The 23,770-nt window shown below is 35.9% G+C and overlaps 1 protein-coding gene across 1 annotated transcript in view; it reads right to left on the reverse strand.

Annotated features, from left to right (window-relative positions):
• PTPRZ1 (protein tyrosine phosphatase receptor type Z1) overlaps nt 1-23,770 on the reverse strand; it is a 243,978-nt gene that overhangs the window by 78,333 nt on the left and 141,875 nt on the right. Inside the window, 2 exon segments of the mRNA XM_020966360.2 lie at nt 6,286-6,412; nt 10,743-10,927. Of these exon segments, the coding sequence (XP_020822019.2) occupies nt 6,286-6,412; nt 10,743-10,927 (312 nt within the window).

Genomic DNA, 23,770 nt, shown 5'->3' on the forward strand with positions numbered 1-23,770 from the left:
CTGAATTGTTTGCCTTTGATGTTCAATGCCATAAAAAAGAGTGGGCTACATTTGAGGATCCTGGTTCAATTTTGGGTAATACACAAAAGTTCACAGCTATCTCACTGTAGTGTATTTGAAATTCAAGCTGGCTTTCAGGCTGAGGGATGATGTGGATAAATTCCCTACAGAGGATCTAAAGCATCTTTTACCCCATCCTGTACTTTACCTCTGAATCTAGGGAAAACATTAGAATTCAAAGATACATTGGAACCACCCGCCCATTCAGAGATCCTCTATATTGGACCTTTGGGGGTTAACTCTGGGCTAAAATGAGTTTCAAAATGCCACATCCGACAAGTCTTGGACTCTGAAGCCATGACACAAGGTATAGAAATTCAAGGTAGTAGCGCCTTGAACCTGATCTGAAAACAGATTCTGATCTGCTAATTCCCCAGAATGTATGGATTAGCACTTATGCTGGTGTATTTTTGGCATTCCTTGGACACTGCTGGAATGTTATACAACATAAAAGTCATGGTGCTCTCAAGTTTCCCCCATTTTTGGAATGTAAACTGTAATAACTTCAGAATTATATGTTTCTATAAGACACTGAATTTAAAAAAACCTTAATTTGTGTATCCTTCAAAATTCAGCTTTTGATTTGTATGCTAACTGAAATAAAGCTACTCATTCATTCTGATTTTGTATTTGACTGTTTGTAAAACTGGATTTTCCAAAAAAAATTTTTTTTCTAACATGTTAGTAACACATCAACATTCCATAACACAAAAAGCAACACTGATGAAGGTTGGCAGGCAAGGCTTATTTAATTGTTTGAAGGTAAGCCAAATTTTACAGTGCAGAAGTTAAAAGCAAATGTTGATCGCAACGTCTTCCAACTGTGATTTTCAATAGCATTCTAAAATAAACATCAACAATATAGGGCAGTACAGTCAAAAAGGACAGATGTGGAGTGATTTAACAAAGACAATCTGTGTATACTTGCAAGCACATGTTAACAGGAACACATGGTGACCAAATACACTCATGCATTTAAATTAAACACACAGAAACAAAGCTCTGAAAATATGTATTCTCAACAACCTGCTCTGTATATTCAGAAGAGCTCTAGATTACATAATAGTAAATCAGCAAAAAAATCTTAGCTATAGTGAAATGAAAATGCTTGTGGTTTTGGGATTCATTAGTTCATATAAAACAGTAATGAGAAAAAAATACATAATACCTCTTAAAAGATAGTCAACTTTATATTTTTTAAAAAGTTTTGTTTCTTGAAACTATGCATTTTTAAGGTAACTTTAAATGTAAAAACAATACTCAATGGACAGCGGAATTTATGGTGATACCTTTGCATAAGACAACAACATGTGATTAAAATGCACAAGCCCCAAATTGGCCACACTACTCAAAAGTTTATATATGAATTCTTGGAGGGCTGATTCCTCTTCTATATATCTTTATTGAAAACAAAAGTTTTTAATGTATATAGACTTAAGCTAGGAGGAATAAAACAGACTAAAAAGTTATTTCCACACTCAAAAAAAAACACAAACAAGTAAAATACAATACTTACAAAGCAAAGTACAATTTTATGGTGCTTGTTACAAGATTACTGACCTAAATCTTGAGATTGACAGAATGGAAGGTTCCCAATAGGCACAGTCTAAGAGGCAGTATGAAGGCTAAAGGAAGATTTTTAAAGCTGGGATTACGTTACTCAGATAATCATAAAATGAACGAATATCAAAGACACTCTCATAAGCACTGCATAATATTCTAGGTTTAAAACATATATCCTATGGAAATAATGTTGAAGATGAGACAATTTCAAATACTATAGTGCAATGTATAATTAAAACTACTGTAGATGCTAGGGAATGTGATGCATTTTGTGCTGATGAGGTCTATATATAATAACAATAGCTAGCATTTATATATTGCTTAAAGGTTTGCAAAGTGCTATAAGAGTAGAAAGACCCCAATGCTCAGTGAAGAATGCCTTCCATCAAAGGTTACAGAATAGGAGAGGTAAGGAAAAATCCAATTTAGTTCATAAAATTTGGCTTTTAGCAGGTCCCCACAAAGAATGAAACATCTAAAACACATGCCATTTCTTAAAAGTGAAATCACTACTGGACTAAATGCTTTATAGGAAATAGACACAGACACAAACAGACGCTAGGTGATGTGTCCAAACTACCATTTCAATATGGCGATGTTTGAAACTGTCCAGATCCTTTGAGTAAAGAATGGAGATTAAGTTGCAATATTCATAATCTTGTATGAAACAGTATTGTAGATACAAGCACAGAACTTGCCCAGGAGTCAGGAATCTTGTAGCTTACATGAGCCAATACAAACTCAGTTCAAAAGATCATTCAGAAACCACTCTTCTACAGAAAAGAAATATTTGACCTCGCTGGAGGTTTAAATGTCTAGCATGGTGAACATGATATGTAACAGCATAAACACAATCTCAATTTAAAAAAAAATTCTTTGAAAATATATGAATTAAAATTACAGTGCTCTGATAAAACCCATGATATTTAAATTAAATATGTAATGGAGCAAATGTTCAATTTGACATACTCTAAAAACACACAAGTGGAGAAAGGATTTTACCACATGGTAAATTGTATTTATATCCTATTGACTTATACAATCTCCATTAACACTGTCACTGACAGTACTTTTTAGGTGGCCTAGCAATCAGAACTTTGGTAAAAAATGGTTAGACCTACAGCAAATTAACTTGATTTTTTAAAAAATATCCCTTTGTACTCAAAATAGTCTTATATTAGAAAATAAGGCAAGAGGAAGGAAAACCATGTTCACATGGCCACAGTGTTATCATATTGACTATGTATCTACCAGAGTTGTTAATTATAAGCAATGCATAAGTACAAGTTCAATAGAAATTGCTCTAGCACAATTTCAGGCAAGAAAGCTAAGGAGTAATTTGGAAGCTTGTGTATTTTAACATATACAATGTCCCAAGAAAAACACACTGTTTACTGAAGGAGTTATTACTGAAGTAGCTAGTATGACATTGGAGGAATCATTAGTGAAAATGCAGTTTGTTTAAAACTAGGAAGTTAGATTCTTTGCCATATGTATTTAGGAAAGACAGAGCATCTAATTTTTCCTTAACATGAATAAAACTGAAATCTGACTCACAGTTTTCGACTTTCATCTAAATGAAAAAACTCCTATTCCAATTTCAGTGGGAGTTTCATCCCTGACATATTCATTATAAAGATGATCAAAGAGCAGGGAAGATTTGAATTCCATTAGTTTAATGCAATATTAAGCAGATGGAATAATCTAATTTACCTGTGTAAACATACAAATTATGCTTGCCAGCTTAATAACAAACAGCAAGAGAATGTCATTGAATGTGCTTTAAGACCAGTTTTGCAAAAATTTTCATTTAGCAACACCATGCAAAGAAAAGCAATAACATGCAAAGAAAATACAATTAGAAGCAAATTTTGAAATGAAATTTGCTCTTGGTTGGAAGAATTCAGTTAGCAAAATTTTAAGATGCTAAAATATACTGCTAAATCAACCGGGGAAAACACTCAGTTGCTTTGAAATAAAAAATTCAAAATCTGTCACATGATCTTAAAATCATGTATTTACTTACTACAAGATATTTTTAGGGCTAAGAAAAGAAAATTAAAATGAGAATGCCTTTTAATAACATTCAATTAAAATCTTCACTTACATAACAACTTCCATTTGAAGACCATTCCATATCTTATAAACATGAATTATTGCCATCATTTCAAAAATGAAGAACTATGATATTATAAATTAATGTAATTTTCTTGATTTTTCATAACAGTCAGTGACAGAATCAGAAATTAATTCCATGTTCCTCAGGAATAATTTTCTGTTGATTTTAATACTAGATAATATATTAGGACTCAAAAAAGCAAGTTGTTGTCCCTTCTCACTTCCATCTTACTGATTTTTGAGACGATTCTACTTTAATAATCAAATGGACTACAATCCTTATTTTTAAAACTATGTTACAATGTATGCTGACTTTATGAAAACATGCATTGCTACTATACTGGTCTGAAGTCAACAATCAGGGACTATTTAAAGGAAATTTCTTTATTAGGTATCTTATTGTGATGCTATTTTAAAGAATAATCATATATTTATTTAAGAATGTCTTTCCGAGAATTGCCTTAATAAATAATGACTAAGGGTGGGCCCCCATTAGGAATCTCAAAGTGTGTAATTCACACATACTCATGCAATGCAAGCGTGTTATATCTTATTAATAGGCAATAATGATTCTCATAAACTTAAGAGAGCTTGGTTAAACAATGAAAAGCTTGCATTGATAACAGATGTGTAAACATGACCCTAATTAACTAATTTGCTAACAGTTGCAGCCTACTTATTAATATATTAACTACAAGTTTTGGGATGCCATAACACAGAAAAATTTCAATGAAGTATTATTTTAAAATGAATTGATCACAGCAAATTCCATTTCCCATGTGCCTGGGCCAATGGTCTCCAAACTTTTTTTTAATAATACAACCTTATTAGTAAAAAAAACTTTGAGCATGTGCTCTAAAATATCTATACTCGCTTATGAATTATATCTGTATATTACTGTATTAATAATTATATCCATTATAAAACTCAAAATAGAAATAAAAAGATGAGATAAATATAAAATGATATTTGATCCTAATATTAATAGAGAGCCACTAGAGTTTAGTGAATATGGGCATATCACTGACATAACTGAAAATCACCTTATAAGCTACACTGAGGATAGATTGGAATTCTGACAGATTGGAGGCAGGAAGACTCATTAAGAGATTACAGTAATAGTCCAGGCAAGATCTGATGAGGTCCTGAACAATGGTGATAGTTATGTGAGGAAAGGGAGAAAGAGAATATATAATTATTAAGCATCTACCATGTGCTAGGCAGGCACTGTGCTAAGCATTTTATAAATGTTATCTCATTTGAAGTGAATGAGAAGGGATTGATGCCAGAGAGCTTGAAGAGGTAGAAAACACAATATTTGGCAACTGATTAGATATTGGATGACTGAGAGTGAGGAGCTAGGAATGACACTAAGATTTCAATTGTGGATTACTGGCAGGATGGTAGTGTCCACAATAGAAACAGAGAAATTTGGAAAAGGGGTAGGTTTGAGGAGGAGGACTTATGATGTAGATCACAATCTTGACATCATAAGTTGAGAGCTGGAAGTGTCCTTAAAGGACTTCTAGTCAAAATTCCCCTCTCCCCATTTTACAGATAAGGACACTGAAGGGGAGAGGTTTAATGACTTCAAGATGACAAAAGCAGTAACTCATCCACTCCTGATCATCCTGTTTGACTCACTCTGTCCTACCCAAAACAAACAAACAAAAAAGGATAATGATGGGGATCTACCTTACTGGTCACTAGGCCAGTATGAAAAGATGCAGAGGCCCATAAGGAATAGGGTGTGAGGATACTGAAAAAGGTGGGAGAATTTTGCCTGCACAGTTATTATGGGTCAAGATTGTGTTATCTATGTCCTGAAGATGTCATCAGAGGAGGTGAGGGATAATGAAGTGGTTTAGCTACGTTGGAGACAATCTCACAACTGACTATCATGGGGAGAGACGACTGGGTCATCACACACCCCGTAGGATAATTCCATGGCCCTTTTGTGGTACATAGTGTCTATTTGGAGACTATTGGCTTAGGCAATGGTAACAAACCTCAGTGATATGATACTTTTTAATCTGAGTTTAAGCATATAATCATCCATTATTCATTAGTAGAGTTTTTTATTTATATCTTTCAATAATTCAGTCTTGACTTTCTATCCTCCCCACGTATAAGCTGCTCAAATTTCCTTCTCTGGGTGAGTCTCTCTCCTTCCAGATTTCCTTCCCTATCTCAGAGAAGCTCTTGTTGGGTAAGGCTCCTTACCCTCCTGAGTCTCACAGGTCACATAAAGCAAGAAGGAGTGAGCAGAGAACATGGGAGGGGAGGGTGTTTCAAGGGAAGGCAGAGCCTCATTCATTGGTAGCACTTTTGAAAAGTTCTGTGGCTAGATGCTCCCAGAATGTAAAATGGGAGGCCACCAGTTGAGCAGGAGCAGTAACCCCAGGGAACAAAAATATCAGTTACACATAGACAATTTAAAATGGTGGAAGAGCTACACTTTTGACATACTTGCAACCCAACTGTGTAAGGAACAGCATGCTTCTTTTTAGTTAAAATGACAACTGTTCTCAAGGTAGCACTTACCCGTATCATCTGAAGGCATGTCAATAACCAGCTGGTCACTGTACTTTCCATATAAACCATTAGTGCACACAGCTACAATCTGAAGAACATAACTTGTATTGGGCAGCAAATTATTTAGAATAGCACCCTAAAAAAGAAATGTTGTGGATTACATCAGTGTCTCATTTTAACTCAGTTTCTGAACATACCAAACAGCTATACTTAAAATTTTTTAATCTGTTAATAATAACAATAGCTAGCCTTTTATAGCACTTTAAGGTTTGTAAAGATTTAGACATATGTTAACTTATTTGATCTTTATAGCAACCCTGTGAGGTAGGTGCTATCATCATCCTCATTTTACAAATGAGGAAAACAAGGCTGAGAAATTTTTAGTGACTCCTTACACATTTGCATTTTCTGAACCTAGTAAATTACAGATAAGATTATAAAAGACAAATTGTGAAATCTTCTAATAGCAAAGGTGCCCAACTATAAGAGTATATAAGTTAACGGGGGAATGGATTCAATTTACTATGGAGTAACAGCCATGTTCAGTTTTCTGGACAAGTCGCTCATTCCCTAACAATTTCAGTTATTTACTGAATTGCTATTGCATCATCCTCTCCATTCTAGGATACAAATATAATTTTTTTTCTTAACACACTACATTCTATCCTTGTCAGAACATATATGAAGTATAGTGTTCAATTCTGAGTGGTGAATTCTGGAGAGGATATTTATAAGATAGACACTCATCTAGAAGTGGGTGATCAAAGATTATAAAAGGTATAGAGATCATGATATGAGAATAGGTTGAAGGAGGGGACATTTGACCTGGAGAAGAAAAGATTTGAGGAAACATGATAGTTGTCATTAAATATATGAAAGACTGTCATGGGAAAGGATTTGATTTGTTTTGCTTGGCTCCAGAGAGAAGGACAAGAGGTAGTAGTGAAGAGTAAGATTTGGGCTCCAAATAAGTAACATTTTCCTAACAATTAGAGCAGGCCCAAAAGTGGAATGGACTGCCTAAGTGGGAAGTGGTGGATTCCTGATCAATGGTGGTCTATAAGCACAGGTCAGATGACCTCTTGTCAGGGATGATGGGGAATATATTCCTAGGAAGGAATGTGTTGGATTAGACAGCCTTCCAACTTTGAGATTTTATGATTCTAGCCTAGATCCAGAACTGGATTTAATTTTATTTTGTCCACAAGACAATGCCAAAGTGTGATATGAACCATATTACAACTGTTTGGTGTTCTACCTTTTAATCAGCCAGAATGGGCAGAATTGAAAAATATCAAATCAAATCAAAATATCTGTCAGCATCTGGCTCAAGAAGGATACAGACTACGGCAAAATACACTAATAGTTGGGTTCTGGGAAACTGGCATCAGCTAATGATTCAATATTAACCAAACTGAAAATCAACCCCAGGTACACGGTCACATAAGTAAACAGATAGTGTAGGACGCCATTAGATGGAGCAGGGCAAGGGGGAGGCAATAATTATACAGAATGAATATAGATTAAAGTGATTCTTTTTAATCATCTTAGGAGGTTAAAATTTATTTTTGTATTGAATAAAGAAGCTATTACTTGTCTTACATTAATGAGAACCATTTTATAAATTCTTTTATTTTGTTTATTATTTTTAAATATGTAGATATTGTTTATAGGTATATAAATACACTTATTTTAAACTCATGTTATTATGTGTTATTATTATCAAGTATATATGATTAGAAAATTCTGAAATGTAAGTTGGGATACTTTAAACATTATTTGAATAAAAGAAAAGCATTCCTTTTGCTGTGAAAATATAACATGACTTTAAAAGTCTTTGTTGGGAAAATGTGAAGAGACCCCATGATGGGGATTCTACCTCATGAAAGTATGCTTCCATAACTAGAGCTTCTCTCTTTGTCTTTGGGTCAATGCTGTGTTTTATATAAACAAATGTGTGTGTGTGTGTGTGTGTGTGTGTGTATACACACACATACACACATATATGTCTATGATTGTGTATGTCTCCCTCTCCTTCTCCTTTCCATGCTGTTTTCCCCCTTTAACTAGCCATAATAGAGAAGCAAAGCATATTTTAAAATATATTAGTCAGTTGAATAGCCTTATGCTCCTTGTTCTTAAATTTAAAGGTAGGGAAATGTTACATTTTGTGTTTTCTTCTTAAAAGAAGACAACATAAACTTTTCACTTTGTATATGTGGTCTTTGATTATTTTTTTTTCCCTCTGGGTCAATTGCTCTTGATAGAGAAGGATTTCTGCCCCTACAAGAGACAATACTTGGCCAAGTGTCATCTAGCACTTCTCATAATTTACCTGTATACATAAGCAGATTCCTATATACAAGCTATGACATATAGTATTACATGATATTTGTTTGATCATTATGCCTTTATATCTATATTCAAATGTTTTTTTTCCCCAAGATGCATTCAAATCCAGCTGGGGAAAAAATGTACTTCACTTTTTTTCTTCCTTAGGACATAAACTAGAAAAATAAGCATTGAAAATTTGGACAATTATTATCTGGACATTAACAGAATATGTGCAGTACTTTTGCTAAGGATCATTTGATACCTAATGTGGCACAATATGCCAGTAACATAAAATACAGGACTATTATACTCATCATAGCTTTGGAAAATTGAATACTATCTGTGACAACATTAACATGGGGAAAGTGCCCACTGTAGAAACTTCTCTACCAACACATGCTTCAATCCATCTCTAACTTAATAGATAAGGAGATAATTCCTAGGGAGTTGCTTGATGCAAAATAATAATAGCTAACAATAGCTAGCGTGTCTATGGATACAAAACTGGTAAATGTATGTGTTTGGATTTGAACTCTGATCTTCCTGACTCCAGGCTATCACCTAGACATCTCAAGAGGTTAAGTAACTTTTTCAGGATCCCACAGCTAGAATGTGTCAGATTTATACCAGCTTTTTTTTTTTTAGTAGCAAACTAAGGCGGTACCAAGTGGAAAATGAGGAAAGACATTTTGGAATGTTAATGTGATGGAACAATATATGGTCTTATGAAATGATGAAAGAGACAGCTGCAGAGAAATTTGGGAAGACTTATTTGAGCTGATGCAGAGTGAAGTGAGCAGGACCAAAAGAACAATTTATACAGTAACGGCAACTTTATAAAGACAAAATCTTTGAAAGGCTTAACTCTGATCAAACCACAATTCCAGAGGACTGAGGATGACAAATGATGTACACCTGCCAACAGAGAGGTGGGGATGGACTCAAGGTGCAGAATGAGACATGTATCTTTTGGATACAACCAATGTGGGAATTTGTTTCACTTGGCTATGCATATTTGGTGCAACAGGTTTGTTTTTCACTTTTTCCCCAAAAAGGGAGGATATAGGAGGGAGAAAAATAAATACATATTAATTTAAAAATTGTTTATAAAAATGAAACAGTTAAAATCAATGATTTTTAAGGTTAAAAAAGGAAGTATTTTTACTGAGTTCTTTTTGACTCCAAGTCCAGCATTCTATTGACTACACAATTTTTTTGAGAAATTGAAGTATACATACTAAATAGTAGTACCTGTTTCTTGGTATAATATCAAAAGTAAAACCAAAACAAATCCTGCCAATCAGATTATGTAGATGTTTAGATTGCATTATGCCAAACACCAAAATGGTTAACCATTCAGGTCTTTGGAACTTTTTATATAACTCTATACATTTTTATATAACTCTTTACACAAACTTTTTATATAACTCTATAACGTAGACATAGCTAGTATGTGTGCCAGATGGTAGACTAGCAAGTCAGCTTCCCTTAGAGAAAAGGAAGAGGGCAAGCCCACTGGGGTCTTGTTCAAATGAACCATGACTGAACTCAGAGGGAAGCAGGGTAGTGCAGTGTGAAGAGCACTAGATTTGGCATCAAAGGGCTTAGGTTTGAATCCTGGTGACCTTAGCATGTCACTTACCATCTCTTCATCAGAAAAATGACAACTTGGGACCATATAATTTCTAAAGTCCCTTCCAGTTCTAAATCTATGACGATAGGTTATAATGCAGTCACAGAGCATGGAGATCATGCTTTCCTAATCATGAACAGTTGCTTAAAGTCATTAAGCAGAAGGATTTTTTTGAAAGGATGAGAGTGATTTTTGTTTCATGGAGTCATGAATTATCATGAATTATCTGAAAAATTAACATTCAAGTTAGTATTCTTATCTAAATTACACAGATAGTCTATTTTGCTTTCCATTGCAAAGACCTGTTTTCACTGTGCATTATAACATGACATAGAACTAGCTTTTGCAAAGTGACAGTTTCATACAGACTTTTGAATAACCAAGCTATTTTATAGGAATATAATATCTTGTGTAAAGTACAAAATTTGAAAAGAAAGCCTTTGGAAGCCACAATATCACAAGCATATTAATGCATAAAAATAAATGAGTTTACAGTTACCAAGTCCTGATACCCATCTGTCAGAAATTCATGCTTAGTTTGGTCTTCTCCCTCTAACTGCTGATAGAGGACTGCAAATTTTTCAATCATGGTATCATACACCACTCGTGGTCTCTCCCACGTGACAAGGAGGCTGGTAAAGTTCTCTGGATCAGCTTGGATATTTTCTGGTTCAGAGCTGCAAACTTCAGAAAGAAAATAATAATATGTGTAATAGTCATAGAGTTACCAAGTTCCAGTCCTTCAAAAAGTTAAAGTGTATTTTACCAAAGGTCATATAATATTTTTACTTCTTCTGATGACTCCAGTGGATATGTCTTATTTTTACATACTTTCAAACACAGTAAAAAAGATTATAAAAGAGAATAATAACTTTTTTAATCTCAATCTCAGCTACAAAAATTTTATTAGATGATTTTTAGTGACATCTGAAAGAGAATTTTAAAATTAGGCATTACATACACAAACAGGAGAAACAGCAAATAATGATTTTTTTAAAAGATGAAAGTTGCATATTTATCAAAGAAACAAATTGGAGAATATGACTTACATCCCACAGAAGGAACACTGTGATCTCTTATCCTTTTGGAAATCCCTTGACCCTTCCTAGAAAACATGTTCGGATGTTCTTGTACAAGTGCACACGTGCACCTCTCTCTGATTCTATGACTTCATTTCTCCTATGATCTATGCCCCTTCTCTCCTTCAGTTCTCATTCATTAATACTCCATTATGCTCTGAACCTAGAAGCTTGATGGATAGTGAATACTAGAGTACACTTAAATGACTATAACACACTCATTGTGTTCTCTGGTGAACTACATAGCCAGAAAGTTTCACAAACCTCTTTTTCAGAGGGCACCCGTAGCTTGAACATTTGCAGCCTGTCTGAATCATCTCTGAGCTTCTAGTGATACTGGAGACACCTCAGAGATTCAAGGTTAAGACCAGGGAAAGGACAGAGGATATATTCTCTAGAATCGATATTGCTTCAGGCCCAAGTATTCTAAATGTATGGCAGTCTTAAGTAAATTCCTATGGGTTGTCTCTATGTCTGGTTTGCTTGGATAGGTCTTGGTCTTGGAAAATTCTAGTTAAGTCTAAATTGTTATTACCTCACACCAGAATTCTGGGGGAGGTCGAAGAATTTGAAATGTTTCACTAGAAAGTCCTTTGGCTCTTGTGGTGTGGCAGCACAGGCCTGTAAACCCTGCTACCAGGAGCCTGAAGTAGTGGATCACTTGAGTTTAGGAGTTTTGAGTTGCAATATGGCTAAGGCTCATTGCATGTCCATAGTAAGTCCAGAACCAATATGATGAGCCATGTGAGCCAGGGGCCACCAGGTTGTCTAAGGAGGAGTGAAATGGGCCAGGATGGAAATGGAACATATCCAAACTTCAGTGATGATCAATAGTGAGATTTGTTTCATGTTGACTATGGCATTTCTAGCCTGGGCAGGGATCGGGGATGGTGTATGGGGAAGAGAGAGAAGTGAGAGCAAAGAGAAGAGGAGAAAGAGATAGAGAGATAGAGAAAGTGAGAGAGAGATAAGAGACGGAGAGACAGGCAGAGATTGAGAGACTGGGAGAGAGACAGAGAGAAACAGAGTCAGAAGCAGAGTTCTTTCAACTAGTATGGTTACTCTGCCTCTCCTTGAACTTCCCAGGTGGCTAATCTGGGCTTGACCTAAAAACCCTGAGATTATTCATATAGTATAGATGTTATAATTTTAAAGCTAGAAACAGTGCGGTTCAAAATAGTTCAAAGATATTTTCTATGTAAGGAAACTAGAGAGATTAAGTGGCTTGTAAGAAAAACAAATCACAAAAGCCAATCAAGAAAAGAGCCAAGGATTTTGGATGGAGTTAGACAGGGGATACAAGCTGGCCAAACTGGGCTTTTTTCCCAAGAATGGAAGGCAGATAGGATGCAAACAGAATTATTAATGACTCTAAAAGTGAAATCTTAAGGCAGGGGAATTCTACAGATTCATTTGCTAATCTTTATCTGATCTACTAATGCTTTGAGTATTCAGACAGTTGGGATCTGTCTATCTTACACTTGTAAAGAGTTCTAACTCTCTTCAGCCTCCTAAGGATAAACCACTACTATCCCTAACTTCCTGATTACTCATAATTAGCCAGCATTTCTGGGTGGTCTGGTTGCCTGTGGATTTTGCTTACATTGCTCCATCTCTCAGAAGTAGAATCAACACTGAGACTCAGGGGTCAGGGAGGGAGTCAGGGCATATTCATCTTTAATACTCTTGGTTCATCATATTCATGTGTATACTATCAGCAAATTTTAGAATCAGATCAATTACATGTGATGCTCTGTGCCTTGAAATCTAAGACCAGACAGGCAAGCTTCAATGATGTGAATCAATGATGTGAATCCTTGGTGGGTCTTATGATTTTGGTCAAGCTGCAGGGGTGCTTGAAGTCTTTGACATCAAAAAAACAAAACAAAACAAAACAAAACACCAGATATCTGCTTATGATAAATCTGTATCACAAAGTCAAAAAAGCTGATACTTCTCTCACTTTTGAGACATTTCTACTCCTTAGGGCCAAGCCTGTATCAGAGGTCAGGAGACCTCAACAGTCAGGAGACTCTGTCATTACTATCTTTCAAGGCTTAGGTCAAATGCTCCTTCTTCACTGAAGTCTTCCCTCATCATACCCGCCAGCTCTCTTTTATTTGTAGCACCTTTATGTTGTCTTGCAGTTACTTAAAATAATAATAGCAAAAATTCACATTCATTAAGTGATCTAAGGTTTGCAAATCACATTTACAACAGCAAACCCATAAAACAGGGACTGCAAGTATTAAAACTACCATTTTACAAAGGAGGAAACAGAGACTCAACATCATGGTTAGGCCCTTGACTTCCTCTGTAACCTTGGGCAAGTCACATCATCCAGGAACCTCAGGGAGGACCCTAATTGTAAAATATGAACAATCTGTGTATCAAATACTTTACAGAACTATCGTAAAGATTAAAAGGAAGAATATAAGTAGCATCGCCTATTTAAGCATTTAAAAAACCTATAGAAGCAACATGATGTACTAGGGAGAACATCAGACCAGAAATCAGGAGACCTGAGTTGGAATTCTGGGTCTGTAATTGTGTAACATATGCTAAGTTTCCTTATATTTCTGAGAAAAATAATTATTAATTACCAGTGATTTGGGGAGATCCAGAGTCTTCTTCTAAAGGAATTAACTTTCTCCTCAATCATGGTCAGACCCCACCCAACTTCACAAAAAATTTAATCTAAGGTTGGAAAATCTATTGCTCTCTACTCAGATTTGAGGGGATGGGGGGGGAATAAATTGTCTGAATAGATTACCCAAGGCTGATCAATTTAGAAGTAAATCACATAATCAAAGTTTACTAGAATAGGTTCAGTCCCTTATTGTAATATTCATTCTGTCATTAATTGTTAACTGATCAGAGTTGATTGCCACTCTCAGCTACACCTACTATTCCAAGATCATATAAGCCATAATGTGGCATTCAAGAGTGCCACTGACTTCTTTTATTAATAAAATGGGGCATTATTAATAAAATGATTAATTACCCAAAATTATGTCTCAAACTTTTCAAACATCACATTTCTTGACCTCAGTTTACTGATGTGTAAAATGAGAGGGTTGGACTAGAGGAGGTCTGAGATACCTTTAAAGCTCAAAATTCTAATTTCTGGGGGCAGCTGGGTGGCACAGAGGATAGCGTACCAGCCCAGGAGTCAGGAGGACCTGAGTTCAAATTCGGCCTCAGATACATAATACTCACTAGCTGTGTGGCTCTGGGTAAGTCACTTAACCCCAATTGCCTCAGCAAAAACAAAATAAAATAAAATTCTAATTTCTATGACTTTAAAAAAATTCATTTGGTTTCATAGACAAACTAGACTAAGCAAGTGATTTCAAACCTGAAATAACTCAGAATAACTGTTTAGTTTCTTGTTGATCTGGAAGGATAACAAGCTACAAAAAGTGTCCAAGGATTCTTCAAAATTCAAAAATATTAGAAATTCACCAAAAAACAGGTAATGTAGTATGCAAAAAAGAGCTTTGTGTAATATATCCCTTAAATGTACAAATTTGGAATTTTGTGGAGCTAGATGGAGAATAATGCAATATACAAGGAAACCATTGTCTCTGGATCACTGTAATTGCTTAGATGGTTAGTTCTGTTAGAGTATGGTGCTAAAGCAGTGGGTTTGGTTCAAAAGAGTATTTGGTTTTTGCAAAAGAAGAAACAAAAAAACCAAGATGTTACCCCCCTAGACCACCTTTTAAAGTCATGCATAATTTTGACCAACTCTCTCCCCCAAATCACTACCAGAGGGGGAACTGGATGAGTGAAACTAAATAGTTTGGAAAAAATCTACAGGCATGACTCAAACAGAAGTGCTGACTGATAAATGGGTGCACTGAAACACCTGAGAAAGGGAAAGATAGTTACTTGTACTGACTTTGCAATTAGCAGAATGAACACAGGAGGGCGCTCCAGACTAACGATTTGCTTCATCTAGCCAATTCTCAGTCTCTTAAACATTTCCCCACTGGTTGTTTAATGAGATTGTCAAAAAATAAGATGCAACCCAAAACAAATATGCTACAGATATGGATGATATACAAATGAGGTACAAGTGTGGAAGATTAAAAAAAATTCTTTCTCTGGAGGATTTTGTGTCTTTTTAAATCCAATATCAAAACTAAGACCTTTATTTTAGGGAGAGAAGGGTGGCTTTTTGTGTCATCCTGTGTGACAATTCTTCTATTATCATGAAAACTTCAGCAAGTTAACACACTAGACTTTGGTTTGAGGCACACTGAATTGTACATTAATTCAACTAATTTAAATGCAGACCTGTGTATTGGAAAAGAGCACTGGGTTTAAATCTCATTTCTGATCATAGTTATTTCAACTTTGAAAATAAGTTATATTAGATGGTTTCTGAGGTCCCTTCCAACTCTGGGCCTTCCAACTCATAGACCACAAGTCTATGAATTTAAGTTTCAGTACTGGCTCTGTTCCAAGGTCATCGGTGAGACATTGGGTAAATCTCTTCAAGATTCTGGGCCTCTGGGTAGCTAAAAAATGAAGGGGATTCTATTGTGATTCATAACCTAGGGTCTTGTTATTTTAAAATATTTTGATAATTTCAATATAATCGGTTATCTTGTAATTCTAAATATTTTATCTTATGTATTTAAAGACACTATTCTGAGAAGGGGTCTAGGGGTCTATAGACTTCACGAGACTACCAAGGTCTATGACACACACAAAAAAGGTTGAGATTGAATGATCTCTAAGACAGACCCCCTCCAACTTTAAATCTTGGGATATTGCTACTGAAGTCCAGCAGGTGGCACAAAGAAATCAACAATCAACCACTAAAGACTATTTATGGGGGGAAAAAAGATGCCTTAGTCTTGTTCCTAATAAATTCCCAATTCTAGATGGCAGTCTTGTATTGGGTCACCCGTTTTGTTTTGTTTTTGTTTCATCATCTCAGTTGTGTTCAATACTTTGTGTCCCCTTTGGGGTTTTCTTAGCAAAGATACTGGACTGGTTTACCATTTCCTTCTCCTGCTTATTTCATAGATAGTGAAACTGAGGCAACAAAACAGGGTTAGGTGACTTGCCCAGGGTCTCAGAGCTAGTAAGTGTCTGAGGTCAGAAGATGAGTCTTTTTAATTCCAAACCCAGCGCTCTATTCACTGCTCTACGTAACTACCCCCACCCATTTTGTAGGTAGGGCCATATCTTGAGGATTAAAACAATAAAGAAAGAATGGTGGTGATAAGATCAAAACACACACAAACACCTCCTACAGGCTTATCTGAAAAATGGTATAAACAAAAACCAGAATTTCCTTTAGAAAAGGAAGTTTGAGCATGGAATCAGAAGACCTAGGATCATAGGATTTAGAGATGATACAATCCAATCTTCTCATTCTACAGGTGAGTAATTGGGGGCCTATTAAAGTAAAGTGACTTGTACAAGGTTCTCCTGGGTTTTCTGACACTATATCCAGTGTCCTTAGTAGGACACCATGCTATTCCCACGTTCTGCCACCATCTGCTTAGATAACATTAAGCAAGTAAATATTTCAGACCTTCAATTTCTCCTTCTGCAAAAGAACAGAACCGAACTAAACAATCTCTTTGTTCCTTCTAGCTCTAAGATTCTATATGATTCTGCATGAAAGTCAATTTCCCTTTTTTGCATAATTTTCCTTCCTTCCTCTTTACCTTCCTAAGCTCTCCAAGGGCAGGGACTATTTTTTTCCCCCCTTTTGTATCTCTCCCTTCTCAGTACCTTGGACACAGTAGGCACTTAATAAATATTTGCTGAATTGAATCTATTCTTGTCTTCAGGGTATCTTCACTGTTGGAGAGGAAATGCTCTTGAAGATAAAGGTCAGGAAGGGAGATCATAGCTACTGTATACCAACAGCTATGCCTTGGGCTATTACCACTTTAGGGTCTCTGATAAATCTCACAGGCTCTTGATATTTAATGCATAAGCAACCAGGAAGTCTAGTTCTCCATGTTCACATGAAAGGTCTATAAATATTTTTATAATCCTATTATGACAGCTTCTCCCCATGTAGATGAATTCAAAAAAAGTCTAAAGAGGCTACTTTTTGTGCCTAAGAGCTGCCTTTAGCATTACCTGCACATTTCCTATTAAAAATAGTGAAAGTTATACATGCTTTTAGCTAACACAAAGAGCTATGATTTAAGGGAATTTGTTCTTGCTACCGCCTATAAATAGTGAATTTAGGGCACTCAAGTACGTCCTTGTCACACAGAATTTCCAGTTCGAAAGACATTCATTAAATGCCCACTACCTTCAAGGCTTTCTAGTAGACACCAGGAAATACAAAGATAAATAAGACAATTTCTACGATCAAGGAGGCTACAAGCTAGTAGAAACAACAGAGTGCACTGGTAGAGTGCACTGACTCATACCCATCATGTCTCTTTGTCCTTATCACAACTCTGTGAGCTGGCTAGCTATTTTCAGTGTTATTACACACATTTCACAGATGAAAAAAAGGAAACTGAAGCTGAATGGCTTCTACAACATTACAGTTAATAAATGGTTGGGGAACTAAGATTCAAATCCACAAGGCCAGATTTGAATTTGCAAATTCACACACCATGTATGACAATTTTAATTTCAAAATATTTTGCTGTTGTTGAATTGTTTTTCCAGGCATGTCTGACTCTAAGTGACCCCATTTGGGGTTTTCTTGGCAAAGATACTGGAGTGGTTTGCCATTTCCTTCTCCAGCTCATTTCATAAATGAGGAAACTGAGGTAAACAGGGTTAAATGACTTACCCAGAGTCACACAGCTAGGAAGTGTCTGAGGCCAGATTTGAACTCACAAAGAGGAATTTTCCCGATTCCAAGCTTAGTGCTCTATCCACTGTGCCACCTAGCTGCCCCTTTCAAAATACTACCCTGTCTTTATAGATTAAATAATAGTCTAGTTTGTCTAATAACTGGTCTAATACAGTCTGAGGCTAAGTTGAATATCCATGGATACCACTGTATACCATTTAGAAAACAAAGACCTAAGGCAGAAAAAAGAAAAAAGATTGAAGAAGAAATGGAAATTTTAAAAAGACTAGGAAAGACAGAATTAAACAACAGACCTACTATATGCCATACAATGTGTGTGTCAGGTGCTGAGGATAAAAAAAAATTTTAAATAAAATATAAGGAACTTACATTCTATTGTGGGAGGAAAAAATGTATATATGTAAGTATATGCAGATTAAGTACAAAGTAAATGCAAATTATTTAAATACAAGGTAGATAAGGAAAGAGGATGTTAGCAGCTGCTAAGGGGTGGTCAGAAAAAGCTTGGTGCAAAAGGTGATATTTGAGTGCAATCTTGAAAGAAGTGAGGGATTCTATGAGAAAGAGATGCTTTCTAGACTTGGGAGGATAGTGGAAGCAAAAATAAAAATGTGAAGAAGACGAAGAAAGAGAGAACACACATATTTACAATAGGCAGTGGTGGAGAAAACACCATTAACAACTGCTTAATGTCACTAAATAGGACTTATTTTATTATCTACTACTAATCTAAGAGTTAGTCCAAATTTAACTTAGCACTATATTGAGTGTAATCTATAAACATGGACTAATGTATTCCTACCACACTTGTGTAAAGTTGATGGACCTCTTTTCAATAGCAAGCAGATACTTGGATGACTTTTACGAAGGAAACAAGATTTATGGATCCATGAGATAAACAATCACTGAGGTTAGCTTTTGCCTCACAGAGTAGTACATCTTAATGAACTGAAACAAAAAAAAATCAATATAGATCTTCAAAGATTGTAAATGTCATAATCAGAAATGATGTGTTTGTAATATGAATTTCTAAAGAACCAAATCATATTCTTTAGGTAAGCATCTCAAAGAGGAAAAATCCTAGAGGCCTAAAGGTATGAAGTAACTTATCCAAACATAAAGTAAGTCAGAGCTGAGATCTGAACCCAGGTCCTATGCTCTTTTCATTACATGATCAATAGATTTCTGTTTCTAGTTATATATTTCTAATGACATACTTTATATCTTGGATGTCATTTCTTTCACAAAAGCCATTGTGGGGAACACGCTGAAGGGAACCGATACCTACAAGACATCTTTCCATTTTCCTTCAAGTCACTTGTAATCCCGATTCTTCCATGATTGGGGTGTTTTCTGATTCCCACATATAGGAGGTTAATGGCATTCTTATACCTTGCTTCCCTTCTTGTACTCTTTGATCGCATGATGTTTAAATTTTAAATTTAAATAAATGTTTAAATGACATTTCTAAATTTCTTGCTGTTCCTCCATCTCCTGATTCCGTGCATTTCCACCAGCTGTCTCCCATACTTAGAATGTCCTCTCTCTTCATCTCCACCTCCTGGCTTCCCTGTCTTCTTAAAAGTACCAGGTGAAATCTCATCTTCTCCAACAAGACTTTCTGGCTCTCAGTGCCTTCCCTCTGTGATTATCTCCAATTTATTCCATGTATATCTTGTCTGTGCACAGTTGTTTGCATTTTGCCTCCCTCAGTATACTGTGAATTCCTTAAAAGAAGGGTCTGTTTTGCCTTTGTTTATTTCACCAATGCTTAGCACAGTGCCTGGCATATACTAGGTGCTTAAGAAATGCACGCTTGACTTCTGTCCATGTAAAATAGTAAGTGACAGGCAAGACTTTTAAGAAGGCAGAAATGGTAGAAATGGTAGAAATGGTCATAATCCTGAATGTGGTCTAGTCTTTAATATTCTGCTTCAACCACCAATTTCTGGAGTACACAGTAGCTCCAAGGGCTGTTCAGCATTTGGTATGCTGGTGCAATTGATAAAGAGTGTTGATCTTTAGATCAGGAATACCAGGGTACATCATGGGCAAGTCATTTGAACATTTCACAGTCTCAGTTTCCTTTTCTGTAAGATGGAGATAATAAACCTACCTTATGGAGTTAAAGATATCAAATAAGGTAACATATACAAGTGTTTGGCAAACCTTAAAGTACTCAGTTATTATTATCGATAACAATAATAATCTCAGGTGCAAACATTTACTTTTCATTTATTTTTGACATACTGTTAGAAGGCAGTATTTGCACACCAGTGACTTATTCGAATGCCATTTACTTCTATTAACCTTTTGAGGAGAGAAACATTCCTAAAGGATAACCCATAATATAAAATTTGTAGCCAACCACAGAAAATTCTCCTAGCTTTAATATAATAGCATTCTGATGAAAAAATATTAGCATCGGGGCAGCTAGGTGGTACAGTGGATAGAGCACCAACCCTGGAATCAGGAGGACCTGAGTTCAAATCCAGCCTCAGACACATGACATTTACCAGCTGTGTGACCCGGGCAAGTCACTTAACCCCAACTGCCTCAGCAAAAAAAGAAAAAGAAAAATACACCCCAACCATCACAGGACAAAAATTACAACATTTTATATCAAATCAGAATAATAACTTACATTTTAAACCACAAGAATAAGAAGCAGACACCTAACGTCACAAATGCTTTCCTATCTCTGAATTCCTTTCATTCTCATACTCATAAATCATTAATAAAGGTGCAGTTCTTTAAAGAAAATAATAGTATTTTCAATTAATTTTTTTTGTTTATTTTATTTTAGAAAAGAAGCTGGCTCAGTTCTGTTTCATTTTCCATTAATTAATATTCTATTATTTACTGGACAGGATGTTACAGTGTTCAGTGTTGCTGGTGGAGACATAATTGAATTTCCTGGCTTTGGGGTAATTTAATTAGAAACTTAATGTTGCATTAAATGTAGCTATTCATCATTGTTTTCACTCTCTTCTTTTTTGGTAACAGGAAAATTATTCTCACAAATATCACATTAAAACAATTAACCTGTGTTCTTTTAAAGACTAATCTTTGAAAAACAGATGATTATTAAAGTAGCATTATGCATATCAAAGAAATTTTTTATGGAGTGAAAATGAAAGAGGAAAAAAATTAGTTCCAAGGACAACTTTTTGAATAGTTCTAAGTTCCCAAGAAAACAGTATTTCAATAATTTCACTAACTTTTTAGCACATTCTGGGACAAACCAAAGGTTAAAACAAACAAACAAACCAAACAAAAAACAGATACCTCTTGTCTGTTATGGGACACTTTTAAAATAATATCTACATTGTTTAGTAGATTTAAAATTACAAAAATACTTCCAAAAATATTTCCTTTGGGGTGATTTTTTCCAATCATCGTGAGGGACACTGCCATGCTTCCTGTCTCATGAGGAGTAACCAGTCATCTTTGGCCCCTCAATATTCTCCATTTCTCAGAAACAAGACTGTTGCTGAATACAGGAAATTGAGAGTGTGGTATACTGGATACAGGCATGGGCTTAGAGTTAGGATTCAACTCTTTTTGTCTTCCATGACATCCATCAATTTAGCTCTCTTTCTAACTCTCCGAATTCTCCTTTATATGCATTACTGGCTGCCACTTTTCCCTTCTTTCTTTTAAATTAAATTAAATTTAATTTTCAGGTCCATATTCTCTTCCTCTCACCTCTGAATCCTCCTCCCCAGTACCCTAAAACCCATTACAAACATATATCATAAACAAAACAAATCCTTACATTGGCCATGTCTAAATATGTACTTTGGGTCCATAACCTCCATGTGGAAGTGAATACCATGTTTCATCATGGGCCCTCTGGAGCTGTGGTCGGTCGTTGATTAACTGTTGGTACTTCCCAAGGTTTTCTCCTTAGCCTTCACTTCTGTCTCAACATTCTCATTTAAGGGGATTCCATCTATTCACAAGACTTTTAGACTCTTAATATTATACAGATGACTCTCAAATCTCTAAGTCCGACCTCTCTCTTAAGCTCCAGTACTACAGTATTTTTAACTACCTTTTGGAATCTCCACTGGAATGTCCCAGTGTCACCTGATGTCAACAGGATGGGAAAGTAGAAGAAACTGACTTGAAGTCAAGACACTGGGGTTTATGTATGAGCTGTACCAGTTTCTAGTTGCATAATCTTAGGCAAGTCACTTAACAGCTTTAAATTTTAATTTCCTTAGCTGCAAAAAATGTGGATAATAATTACCTCACGAGGTTCCTACATGTATCCATGTTCTAGCAAAACTGAATGATTTCTCTCAATCTTCAATCTCCTTGGCATCTCTACAGCCTTTTATACTGTGGAGCATCCTCTCTGCCTATGCTCTCTGCTCTTTTCTCTAGGTTTTTGGGACACCACTGTCCTGGTTCTCCTGTCTGACCACTCTGTCAGTCACCTTTGCTGGATCTTCATATGTATCAAGCCAACTAAACACGGGTGCCCCACAGGGCTCTGTCCTGGGCCCTCTTCTCTTCTCCTTCTATATTATTTCACTTGGTAATCTCATCAGCTCAATTGGATTCAATGATTATCTCTATTCTGATGATTCTCAAATCTATTTAACCTACCCTAACCTCTCTGCTGATTTGGATGTCCTACAGATATCTTAACATTTCCAAAACTGAACTCATCATCTTTTCCCCCAAACCTGCTCTAAGTAATAGGGAAATAGGAAAAAAAAAAGTAATAGGAAAAGTGGAGGACACTATCACTTCCCAAAGCCCCAGGCTTACAACCTAGGTGTCATTCCCAACTCCTCACTCTCTCTCACACCCTATATTCAATCTGTAGATTTTGTCTTATCTCTTGCATCTGTCTACTTTTCTCTTTTGATACTGCCAGCAACCCACCCTAATCACCTCATGCATGGACTACAGTAACTGCTTGCTGGTTGATTAGCCTCCCACATATCTCTCCCCACTCCAGTCTATCCTGCACTCAATTACCAAAGTGATTTTCCTCAAACTCTGGTCTGATCATCCTTTGTTTCGTGTTTAATTCCCTTTAGAATATGGTCCCACCTCCATTTTCAGTCTTCTTACGGTTTACCTCTCTTCCCCCCTCTTAATGTTCCCCAGCCCCTGGTTCTTCAGTACAGGAATACTGGTTCCCTCAAATAAGATGAACTATCTTCTGACTCCTGGAATTTTCACTGGCTGTCCCGTATGCATGGAAAGCTCTCCTTCTCATTCTTGCCTCTTGACTTCCCTCACATCATCCCAGCTAAAATCTTCCAGTCTTCCACAGAAGCCTTTCCTTCGTTGATCATTTTCTAATTACCTTATATTATAGCTTGTTGTCTTCCCCATGAGATTGTGAACTCTTTGAAGGTAGGGGCTGTCTTTTGCCTTTCTTTCTATCTCCAGGGCTTAGTACAGTGCCTGAAATACAGCAGGTGCTTAATAAACAGTTGCTGGCTGGCTTAATTGACTGATTGCAGCTCACTAAACTAATCTTCCCACCTTCTGTTTTGGGACCTTTGTTTGAAATATTCTCTACTTGGAATTTCTTCCTTGAAGCTCTGTACATAAATTCTACCTTTACTTGAAGGTCTAATTCAAATGCCACCTTTTCATAAAACTTTTCCT

Source organism: Phascolarctos cinereus, unplaced genomic scaffold, assembly GCF_003287225.1.
Source record: "Phascolarctos cinereus isolate Bilbo 61053 unplaced genomic scaffold, phaCin_HiC Scaffold_1;HRSCAF=81, whole genome shotgun sequence".
NCBI lineage: Eukaryota > Metazoa > Chordata > Mammalia > Diprotodontia > Phascolarctidae > Phascolarctos > Phascolarctos cinereus.